At 38.5% G+C, this 12293-nt stretch overlaps 1 protein-coding gene across 3 annotated transcripts; it reads left to right on the top strand.

Moving 5' to 3' along the window:
* Nucleotides 1–625: 625 nt before the first annotated feature.
* LOC114149089 (tumor necrosis factor receptor superfamily member 1A) lies at nt 626–11971 on the top strand. 3 transcript variants are annotated; one of them, XM_028024671.1, is made up of 11 exons: nt 626–887; nt 3358–3439; nt 3542–3649; nt 3794–3898; nt 4017–4071; nt 5178–5254; nt 5503–5598; nt 5786–5947; nt 6958–6995; nt 7306–7399; nt 10389–11971. In XM_028024671.1, exons 1-11 carry the CDS (start codon nt 873–875, stop codon nt 10718–10720), a joined length of 1164 nt encoding a protein of 387 aa, XP_027880472.1. In that variant the 5' UTR covers nt 626–872; the 3' UTR covers nt 10721–11971. The 3 variants fall into 3 exon arrangements, with proteins under 3 accessions (XP_027880472.1, XP_027880463.1, XP_027880479.1); XM_028024662.1 differs by having other exon boundaries at nt 628–887; nt 5783–5947; XM_028024678.1 differs by lacking the exon at nt 626–887 and adding an exon at nt 2393–2779 and having other exon boundaries at nt 5783–5947.
* The last annotated feature ends 322 nt before the right edge of the window (nt 11972–12293 follow it).

Raw genomic sequence — 12293 nt, forward strand, 5'->3', positions numbered from 1 at the left:
GAGATAATACTAGAAAATTGATCTGGATTAAAAAGGTTAGGTTTTAGTTTGTAAAAAACATTTGAAAAAAAATAACAACAACCTTAAATTATGCATTATTTTGTAATGGTCTATAATGTAAAATCCCCCCCAAAATTAACTGAAGGTTCTGGTTTTAATTTGACAAAATGTGGAAAAGTTTGCCAAGAATGAATACTTTACAATACTTTCACGTAATTTGTATTAAAGTGTTCTGAAACTAAGGTAAGATCTCTCTGTTTACATTTGCACCACTATAAGGAATCTTAGTTTTAAACAAGCTTCTTTTGATTCTTACAGTGAGCCCTCTTTAAAGTACTTTTCTTCTTCTTGGCTTGAGTCCAGCTAACAGATTTACATCAAAGTTGCTAAAGTTCTACAGTGTGTCATTCCTCCCTTTGCACTTCAACCAACACCTGCTAGACTAACCACTTTGTATCTTTCACACATTATTCCTACATATGTCAGCAATTGAAGATTCGCTGGAACTGTGAGAAGCCACTGGTTGGAGGAACCGTTGTGTTGCTCTGAACGCTGTTGTGTGTCTGTGTGCGAGTGGGGAGGAGGGGGAGAGGAGGTGAGTGATCTCATTACGTTTCCTGTTTTTTCACACCACATCTCTCCAAAGAAGTGACAGCCCTTACCCACAAATATGCAACAACAGTCCAGCTTTAGCAGTCTGTTGGAGTCAGATTCAGGAAATCTGATGAGTTACAGTCAGAATGCCTCATCCTGTTAGTTGACGCGGTGGGACCAACACGCAGTGACGACTAGATTACCCCCATTTTTAAATTTATTTATTATTTTCATTTAAAAAGAAAAAAAAAAACTTTCTTACACTCTGGGCTCCTGATATGGGCATTGTGTGGGTAAGTAATCCAGAATTATTTGGATCGTTTGCTGGTTGGATAAGAAGGATGATTTTATTTTATTTTTTGTGCTTGGCTGTCTTTTTCTAGAGTTTTAGGAAATGCGATAAGCATTCTTGAACGGTGACGATTCACGCGATAGCATGAAATACACTGATGCGGCTTGGTTTTGAGTTGTGATTAAAAAAAAGTGTGAAAAGTTAAGTACTTCATTTTAATTTCAAGATGGTGTGACTTAATCTGACTTGTTAGACTGAATGTAGTTGGGCAAGGTGTTGAATTTCGCTTTTAGAATCTAGGTCAGTGGTTACCATCTTTTCACTTTTTCACTGAAAAGAAAAATCACAGTAGTGGAGATTTGTACAACCCAACTATACCAGTTAAAAAGTTATAACTCAAACAGTCCTGACCTTTTTGTTGATAAACTAGTTTTTGCTATTTATATTAACTGTCCTTTTTGAGAGGTTTTGCATAAATATGTCTTTAGAAGTCCTTTTGCGATTAATCGGATTTTAGAATATCCTCTGAAGTTAACACTTTTCTTATTCATTCATTGGATAGCTGACTCGTTAAGAAGTGTGACATGGATTTTGAGGGCAGTGATCTGAAATGTGCGTCTCCAGAGCAACATTTGGCTCTTTAGAGTGTTTTAATGTACTACCCTCTCCAGTTTGGTTCTTGATAGCATTCAGACCAAAACTGTTTGTGTCCTCGACAGATGTAGATGTAACATTGTTTTCATTTAACCAAGAATTTAGTTTGAGATTATAAATGAATGATGTATCTCCCAAAAATATGTACAAGAATGTAATGGGAGTATAAGTTAAAGAGGAAAAAATTAATGTATTTTTATTTACATTGTGACAGAAATGGCAAATTAAAAATGATTTATTCCCTTTTCATTAATCAATAAAATAAACTCTGCTATTCAGCCTACCCTATTAATTAGTTATTTATGTATCTATTGTTGTTATTTTTGTTATTGTCTTTTTTTAACAGTCTAATGATTGAGTAGTTATTAAGTTACCTTCAAGTTAAGTTTTGCTTGGATCCAACCCCTGGTCGCCAACCTGTGGATCTGGAACCAGAATTGAACTAAGCACTGGTTTTTGATAGAAAAGCAATACAATATATATTTAATAGATTTTATAGGTAATGTTTTAAACAATACCTGGGCTGAATTTCCAAAACAAAATGGCACAAATAGGAAAGGAAACATTTTTTTTGTCATTTTACAGTCAAGCTACACACTGCTTTTTGTTTTCCTCTATGTTCACGAAGAAAAGAGAATGTATTCATTCTCTTAAAAGTTTATGATCTTTATTTTTTTTAACCAAAGCACAAAAACACCATGGGTCTTCATAGAACAATTTCATATAAGTAGAAGATGGCAAGCTATAATCAGCTGAATGCAGGCTGGCTACCAGAGCAGAGAGCAAGACTAGTTATCCAGCTGATATGAACTTTTATGAAGTTCACAGACTCCCTCGCTTTCTCTATTGATAAGAAAGCATGAACTGGTGTTTTTACTTGACGTTTCCATACTGTGAGAATCACCCAAGCCATTTACTACGTAATTGTTTCCTCGGAAGCATGAAGTCAAACAAGATGTTGGTTCAGGTTGCTGTTAAACTATGAGTGTATTTGTGTAGATACCAGTAGAGGTTTAGCCCAAAGAGGAGTGTTTTAATGTGTGCAGTGAAGATTCTTTGTTTTGAAATGCTTCCAGAAACTGACTGGGGAGTTCTGTTGATGTTACAGTAAATCATTAACAAACGAGCTCGTCTTTAATAATCACAACCCACCAGTACTGATTCAACTTGCTGCCCACAGACTCGGCTACTTGCCTCTTTGCGAAGTCTCTTTCATGTCTGCCCAAAAACTGCCTTAAGGTAGTTCTTACTTCTCTTTACTCTTCTAGGATACAATAGAGCTACATGTCTTGTTGACTGGGACTATCTGCAGCAAGTTATCTGAGTACTTGGTGGCTTTTACACCACCTCCAGAGATTACAAAACCTACTGTGATAAAAGTTACTCACAGTGATGGACACCTTGATATAAAAATCTCAGTCACAGTTAAAAAACATAATTAAGCCTAGCCATTTTGTTTTATTTTTAACATGTTTCTGCTGATTGGAAGCAATATAAACATTTTGGAGCGTCCGAGTCAGAGTCCTGAAGCTGGTGGACAATCTTATGGTGATGGAAATGAGTTCTTCCAACCTCAAAGACCTGGAGGTCATCAGTCGTCAAATATAAGTGAAAACGTTTGCTTTGACTGAATTGAAAGCATTAAAAGCGGGTTTTAATGTATTAATTTGGATTTCTTGGTCATCATAAATCCTCGTGCGCGATCTTCCTAATTTCCTGAGGCTCAATGATGTAATAGACCAACAGAATTTGTGTTTGAATCAACGTTGCTTATGAGAAAAATCAACCCTGAAATCTCACATTCAATTTTGTTCCAGGTTGTTTCACTGATACTAGCCTTCATGTCCACCAGAGCGAGTCTCCTTGAGGCGACAGGGCAAGACTCAAACTGCATAGCTGGTAGGTTGTTACAGCAAAATCAAGTCTAGCCTTCTGTACACAAGTTACCAATCTGTACAAGTTCAGCTAACATTTCTTCTGCTTCTTTTGGCGTGTTCTCAGGATATTATAAAGATGCTAAAAATCATTCCTGCAAGCTATGCCCAGAGGGCACATACACAGACAGAAGCCATTCTCTTACGTTCTGTCTTCGGTGCAGTAGTTGTGGTAGTAAGTATCTTCAGTCATTTTGTAAGACATTAGGAAAACATATGAAATGTAAGAATATTTTAAATGAATCAGATGGACAGTATGGTCAAAAAGAGCATTTAATGTCTGCTATATAAAAAATAACCTGTCTATTTTTTTCTGATGGGGGGGGAGTTAAAAAACCATGCACAGCTAGAAGCGATGAGGTGTGCATCTGCCCTTCTGGACACTATTCGAAGGATGGCGACTGCAAGAAATGCTCCGAAAACAGTGAGTCAAGCCAGACCAAATGTTCAGGGCCCCTTCCATTTGATTAAAATCAACTCTTCTAAAAAAAAAACAACACAGGACCAAATCAGAAAAAAAAGTTTAATCATGTATTTTTCAGGTTCCATCAACGACATCAATGAAGATTATTGTGATATGTGCCAGCTCTGCCAAAGGTAAGAGATGCTGCATTTAGGGATATTCAGACATGGTGGCATTTATCTTAGTCGTCCAGTTATCTGCTTGTTAACAGCCTTCGGCCAATCAGAAAATAGGAGAACATAAAGACACTCAATTACTTTAAATGTCATGCAATTGCTTTGTCATGACAGCCATAAAAAATAAGCAGAGCTGGCAATGCCTTAAATTTGAAATGTTATATGTTACCATTCTAGTTTTTAGAAATGCTGTTTATAAAAGTAAATAAATCAATACAATTGTATAACAGTTTAATAAGTCATGAAAACAGTTTGTGATGATTGAAGTCAAATTATATACTTAGTAAGTAGACATATATCATACTCGTATATATAGCTCATCTCTTTGAGGACAACCAGTTTCTGTGGTTTAGCTGAGGCCCTGCGCTGCCTGGGTTGTACACCGTTTACTGCAAATGTCTCGGTATGCAGGAAGCTTTGATAAGGTTGATAAGGATTCACACTCAAGAAAACTATTCTAACTCTGTACTTCAACAGAATGTGTTGATAGCTTTAAAAATAAAATGTCAAACATGACAGCATCGTTCCTTTGCGCAGGTGCTTTTATATTTGTCAAAAAAGTTTCCTTTTGCCGACACTAGGCTTCAAATGTTTGAACTGGGTAAATTTGGTGGCCGTCTCACCTTATTCTATATGTTTTTGATACTTTCCTTAGTGGGAAACGATTCAAAGTCGAAGATGGAACTTAATACTAGTATTTAATTAATGCTGGAAGAGATTCACTTGCTTTACTCTGTTCAAACCTCACTAGCTTCAGAATGTATTTAATATATCCGGTTAAAAATATGTGCTGCTTTTGACTCTTGACCATTCATACTGAATACATAATGAGAAAGGTCCTGGTAACAAAAGAAAGTACTGCGCACAATAACTGTAATTTGAATGCAAATCGAAGTGAAGTTGTCCATATTTACTTATTTTATTTAATATATAAAATAAGTGTGAGTGAGTGGTTTTATATATATATATATATATATATATATAGGAACATATGTGACATGTTAAAATTGAATTTCCTCCTCTGTGGAATAAAGCAATAAAGACTAATTTTATTTCTATTTTAGCGGGCACTGTATGAAGCACCCAGGATGCAAGACAAGTCCCATCTCAGCTCCATCTGAAGTTCGAGCGGGGACATTAGGTGAACACTCCAGAAACATCTATTATTTTCTGCATATCTTCAGAAATTCTTTTAATGTACAACTAAAAAACATTAGGAGTTCTTTTTTTTTCCTATTGGAAAGGAAGTTCTTCTGCATGTTTAAGTGAGGTTCATGTGAGAGTTTTAAAGCCCTTTTTTCAGGAACACGTGCTGTATTTTTATGACACTGCACCTTTTTATCTTTGCACTATGATTGCAATTCTGTGCCTCTCTTTTTCTTGCTAAAGCTTCGACTGCCGGCCCGGCTTCACCGTCAGGAAGACCGACTCCTTCCACCACACTGAAAACGTCAAGTCCAACTATCGAGAAAGTGCCAAGTCATTGTTAGTTACAACTATGTATTTCAACCATAAATTTCATTATATCTGAGCTTAATTTGTAACATTAACTAACTCTGTGGTTGTAGTTTTAATGAGATTGATGTAGCCTTAACTTTTCGCCTGTATGTTAGTGGCTGGGATTAAAGAACTCATGCCAGTGTTTTGTTTTGTTTTGTTCCTTTTCCAGCAGATACACTCTTCTGGCTTTCTTTTGTGGGGATTGTTACATCTCTGTTGCTCTTTTGGTTCCTGCTGCTCTTCTGCAGGAACCTGCTCAGAAAGGAAGCTGTTCTTCCCTGCTGGAACAAACAAAAAAAACTGCAAAGACTTCCTCAGGAACCAAAATTGGACGGTAACTACACGGCGATTCCAACTCAACCAATTGAATCAAACGCAGCAATACCGTGATAATTTCACTATTTATCCCCCGACATTGTATGACAACTTAATTCTAACATTGTTTTGATAAACTATAAATTTCTTCCTTTTCTATTTGGACTTGGATCTCACTATTCCAAAACCTAGAAATTTTTTCAAAAAGTGTAAAAGAAGGAGAAGAAAACAAGGCAGCTAGGGACATGTCAGAAGTTTTCTGAGTGTGACGCTTTCAGTAAACACACAAAACTCAAACATCAGCTGATAACATAGTGAGCACCTCTAAAAAAAGAGTGAGTCTCCAGTGTCGGTGAGAGTTCAGAAAGCGAATATTGATACGGTAATTTCTTCATCAAGGATAATTCATCCAGAGACTTGTGGTCTCACATTTTTACACATAAACAGTCTGTGTTTTACTTGTGAGGGTGAAGCGTCAAAACGTTCTTCCAAGAACAATGTCTGCCATCCCACTCAAACTCTGAAGGCCTGTCTACATTTGCTTTTCTCACAACATTAAACATGAGTTGAATCTGCACGGAAGTTAAAGTCCGTACATGCAGTTAGACTTCATCTTAAACAACACTACACTTCAAACTGAAGTGCATTTTCAAATGAACTGCCTTCTTTTAGAAAAAATAAAATAAAAACTAGACCAACTTTGAATGCATGTGCTGTGAAAATGTGTGTCTTATCTGGGGGTAAAATGTGATGAAATGTGCCCTTTGATAATCTAAGCATGTCATAGTTGCAATGGAAATGTCAAAACATTCATGCCCTTCCATTTAGCTTGACTGTTTTATGAATAATAATGCGTCATTTCATAATTCTGAACAAATACTTAAAAATACTAACCACAACAAAAGAAGAATGAGATTTCAGACACTGGTAGCATTATTTCTTGTTTTTAATACTTTTTTAAAAATGTTATTAAATGTGACTAGATATATGCAGGAAACTAACTGATATCATCGGCTTTTCTCCTTACAGAACAACGTAGTCATCACTGTAGCAGCCCAACCACACAGGTTTGTGCTCTCTCTCATGATCTTTATCCTCTGTTCACCTAACAGTACAACACATACAGTTGGAGCACTGTAGGTGGAGGAAGACTGATCTTAAAACCACTCACTCACGCACATACACAGGCGTGCACTCAGAAAGGTCAAAAGAAACAAAAGTGAAATGCCGACAAGCATCTCTCTGGTGTAGTTACCAAACATTTGCGACAAAGGCCAAAGATAATTTGCCTGTATTGAAAAATTACAGAGGAATTTTGCTATTCGGAGAGAACGCCGGGGGAGTTGTGTTTTACTCGTTGCTGTTTGTTCTTTCCAGACATTTACAGTTTTTGAGGAAACTCCCATGATGTCGCTCTGTCAGGAACCACCTGCTCACGTCGGCGGCCACGTGCGGCACAGTCTTCACACGGGTAAAGTTCATCATTTGGTTCCCAACACTAGTTCACTTCTACGGAACTTTGTTGTTCTCCGCGTACTGTAGCCCCGACCAAATAACCTGGACATCGGAGGACGACTTTAGTGCCATGACGCGTCCCAGAAGACCAGAGAGAAACTGGTTTACTTATTGTTTGTTTTACTAATGAAAACAAAAAATAAGTACAGATGACACCCACCAGGTGGGAACCTATCAGGCGTTATCTCATGACGTGTGTCTGTGTTACTACGAGGGTTTTAACCACCAAAAAATGCTAAATGAGTCACAGAATAACATAAAAGCAACACATCTAAAAGAAAGGAAGCCGCTTAAGGAAGTCGGCCCCCTTTCAGTTTTACTCTCTATGAAGCTGGCCACATAATTATGGTGATCTTTAGCCTCGTCAACGAGAAAAAGTTACTTTCTCCTTGAAGTACTAAAGAGAGTTTCTCCAAAACAGATCAAATTCCTTGAGGGATTTTGAAACTGTTTTAATAGGCAGCAGAAAATAGAAGTAACTATGTCCATATTGCCTTATAAAGCATTCTGACCCCTTTAAAAATGTTTTTTTACATTTTGTTAAAAAGCAACCACAAACTTCAATGTATTTTATTGGGATTTTACTTGATAGACTAGTTTTAAAATAGTGCATAGCAGTGGGATGAAAATTACACATGATTTTTTTTTTTTTTTTCAAAGTTTGCCCTGGTTTTGTATTTAGCTCCCCTGAATCAATGCTGTACAGAACCATCTTTTGCTGTAGCTGCACATTTTTGAGGAGTGTCTAACAAATTTAGAGAACAGTGTCACCCCCCCGCCTCTCCCCCCTTCTTCGTCTTTGCAAAATACCTCAAACTCAGCTAAAATGGAAGGAAACGAATGAATCTGAACACACAGATATGCTCTGGCTTATGTTTATGGTTGTTACTGGAGCTGAAATCCTTGGCAGCCTCCAACAGCTTTTCTCCTGTTGGTAGTCCCATCTTTTTCCCTGTCAACTCTCGCTGGCCACGCTAAAGAAACTTATCCTGACAGCATACTGACGCAACCACCAAGTTTCACTGTGGGCACGGTGTGGTCAGGGTGACGCGCATTGTGAGTTTTCCGCCACATGGTGATACGTAGGTAGGGCAAAAAAGCTCAATGTTACACCAGTTTCACCAGAGGACGTTCTTCCACATGTACATGCACGCCCTGCGACAGACTGGCGACCTGTCCAGGGTGTACCCCGCCTCTCGCCCGGAACGTTAGCTGGAGATAGGCACCAGCTCACCTGTGTGACTTCTGAAGACAGTCATTCGGACTGAAAATGGGGCAGTATAGAAATGGCTGCCTTACTTTTGAGATTAAAGCTGCTGACTGATTCAACAGGCTGGATGACTCATAGGTCAGAGTTAGGACAAACAACAAAACAACTGTAGAAAAAAAAAAGATCAAACAGTTAAAAGTGCAAACAACATGCAGACTAAAACAATAAATCAGGACAAAATCTTCTAACTTGAAGGCAAAATGAAAGGAAATAAGGAATCGCTTTGCACGGTTCCAGCTGCAGCTCTTTATAAAACTGCAGAAATAATATCATGCTTTGTTGTTTTATTAATATTTTGTATGAACTCATGAAGATTTCACTGTCATGATCAAAGATAATATAACCATTTTATCTGTCTGGATGAACGTCACCTTCACAGGTTGGTAGGATGTCTGATGGGTGTGAGATCGAGCATCTGGCAGTGCTTTGCACGTCTTATTGTTTTCATGTTGCACTATCTCAATGTTTGGTCCTCTCACATTTTCAACTGTGCTTGCTCAACACAAAATTTATCTGTAATCAGTCATTCGCTGTTTAAGTGGAAAGGAGGAAATGGGACGCCCTCTCTCTTGCCTGTCAGTCAAGAGTTTAGGTGAAGGGAAATCAGATAATCAATGCATATCTTTGTTTTGCATGCTTGCTAAACACCAGCTCTGGCACTTAGTTTATCAGGTTAGGTTTTTGGGGGTTTTTTTCTTGTAGGAAATTAACCTTAGACTGTATGACATCACAGGATAAACTATAAAGAATTGGCTAATACGACAAATGTGAAACATCCTCCTATCAAGCTTCAAAAGGAGCGCCTCAAATCCAGCTACAATTTTAGCATTTCTACTGAAGTAGATTTTGGAGAATGTCCTCAGAAGACAAATCCTCAGTTGGATTTATGTCTGGACTTTGGACCATTCTGACATATGAACACGCTCTGATTAAAAACCATCTCATTGTAGCTCTTTAGTGTATGTTTAGAGCTGATATCTTCTCTGTGGGTAAACGTCTGTCCCCGACGCAAGTCTTTAAGAAGTTTTCTTTTCAGAATGTAGTCCTATTCATCTTTTAATCATCTCTGATCTAGCTTTTCTGTCACTGCTGAGGAAAGCATCGCCACAAGATGATGCTGTCACCGTGTTCCACACGGTGGTGTTTTGATGATGTGCTGTTAGTTTTTTTTTATGACATTTAGTTTAGTAGGCCAAAAGTTAAATTTTTTTCCAGCTATCTGACCAGAGTTCAGTTTTCACATCTTTCCTCTACTCTGTCGCTTTCTTTCCACAATGGCTTTCACGACTTTTATTATCACCTTTCCCTGCTTTAAGCTTTCCCACAACTTCATCCATTTGTTATCCTGCTATGTTCTTTCATCTTCACGATACATTTTGTTCATTCTGATATTCTAGAAAATCTCAGAGGCCTTCATAGAACAGCTGCATTTATACTGAGATTAGATTAAAAACGGGTGAATTCTATTTAGGGAGCTAAAGGGAGCTACTAAAGGTAACTGCAGTGCTATTTTTCATTGGTCTGCCACATAAAATCCCAATAAAATATTAAAATTAAAGTAGAGCAAGTAGAAGAAGTCTCAATACTACCTCAAGTTAATAGAAATAAGCCTAAACCAGAAGTTGGACTTGCTGAAGATGCAAAGTGAAAACTTGCAAAACCTTTTTCCCCCCAGACGCAAGACGATATGAGCACTGTGACCGCTGGCCGGCCATCGTGCTCTACGCGATCATCAAGGAAGTGCCTCTTCGCAGATGGAAGGAGTTCCTCCGACTGCTGTCCGTGTCCGACCAGCAGATGGAGCGCGTGGAGATGGAGGCCGGTCTCGGGTCCATGGAGAAGCAGTACCAGATGCTGAGGCTGTGGAGCCAGCGCTCCTCGGCGAGCCTGAATGAAGTTTACTCCTCTCTGCACCTCATGGAGTTGTCGGGCTGCGTCCAGCAGCTGCAGGAGAACCTGGAGAGGCTGCAGTGGAGGTGCGAAGCGAAGCAGGCACTCACAGCCTGACGGGGCTACTGAAGGGAAGGGGCGGCTCCTGAGACTGCAGCTTTAAACGCAAAGAGTACAAAGCCGTCTGTGATACAGGCGGGATAGGAAATATCAATTCTCAGTTTGTTCCTGGGTGTTCGTGAACACTGGCAACTAAAGTTTAACACCAACAGACTACTGCAACGACATCATGTATTTCTTGAATTGTGGAGGTGAATACCATCATGGAGAGCAGTGTGATTTCTTTATAGGCTTGCCCACAACATGTATTTTTTGTGTTATCTAACCGAAGATATACACTGTACACACTGGGTGTAGGTTTGATCCAGGCCAGTCAGTCAGAGATAACAATTCTCAGAAGCACTTTCTGTTTCTTTAGGCGTGTTCTCCATCCTAGTAACCCGTTGAGGGCATTGAAAAAAAAAGTTATATAAACAAGGGTAATGCCTCTCTGTCAACTGTTACCTTCTGTCTTGAAACCTCCAAGAAAACACCACTCTACCTCTTTTTCTCTCATGTGGGCATCGTTTATAGTTCAACAGTAGAGAGTTGTGGTTTCACAGCGGTGCACTGACGTTTAAATATGAGTAAGACTCACATCGTGTTTGCACTTCCTGTGTTCGTATAGCTCCGGGAGTTGACCCTCCAGTTTTATCTGTTTCCATTCGACTAGTTAAATAAAGACTACACTGAATGGAGACTTTAAGTACATCTGTGATGCTTGAGCAGGCCAGCTGCCCATGGTCTCCTTCAGCATAAAAGTCTGACAGTACAACTCAGCCACTGATTCTGATTCTGGTTACTCACCTTTTCAAGAAGGAGACGACTGAAATCCCCAAAGGACGTCAGATTTTCAGTTTCCTGCAAGCAAAACGGTGTCAGTGTGCAGTAGGCTGGGTTTTTCCTCACCACACTTATTCCATTCAAAATGATAGTTTTGGCTTGTGGTGTTCAAGTATCTCACTTTGAGAGTTTTTTTTTTTTGTATGTGTCAGTTCAGTTCACTGACAGGAAAGGACTTGGACTTTCCAGTTTTTAGGAGGTTAATAACAAGTATTTGTGTTTGATCTCAGAACCTATAATTTGTGTTGTAGATATTGCTTTTCTTAATTTTATGAAACTATTTATGAATGTTATCTTGAGTGTTTTTATTTTTATTTGAATGCTCACTGATCTTGTTGATAGATTTATAAAACAAAGCGGTACTGTAATAAACCATGTGCACATGGTTACGTGTGATGTGTAAAGAATAAAAAAAGCTGAAGCCAAGCTTGGTGTGTGGAGTGAGTACACTTGGATTGGTTCTTGTTTAATAGAACCCTGTCAAAAGAATTTGGGCAGAAATTTGGACGGGCTTTTATTTTTGTAGTTAAATCTCATGAATTGCAAATTCTCCCTCAGTATGAGTAACAGCTGCACTACAGTCTTTGTATTCTTTACACAGGATGCGGTATATTTAAAACACTAATATGTAGCTAAAGGAAAAAGTGACAAAAAAAAGAAGCTTTTCAATTGAACACCTCTGACATCATCACGCTTTTGAGAATATACTGCTGATCTGGAAATTACATGCAAGATGGTGATTGTCTAT

This window comes from Xiphophorus couchianus, chromosome 1 (assembly GCF_001444195.1).
Source record: "Xiphophorus couchianus chromosome 1, X_couchianus-1.0, whole genome shotgun sequence".
Taxonomy (NCBI): Eukaryota; Metazoa; Chordata; class Actinopteri; order Cyprinodontiformes; family Poeciliidae; genus Xiphophorus; species Xiphophorus couchianus.

Coding starts and splice junctions, on each gene's coding strand:
- LOC114149089 (XM_028024662.1), top strand. Junction 3,650..3,793: donor TCGGTGCAGTAGTTGTGGTA/GTAAGTATCTTC, acceptor TTTTTTCTGATG/GGGGGGGAGTTAAAAAACCA. Junction 4,072..5,177: donor ATGTGCCAGCTCTGCCAAAG/GTAAGAGATGCT, acceptor TTTCTATTTTAG/CGGGCACTGTATGAAGCACC.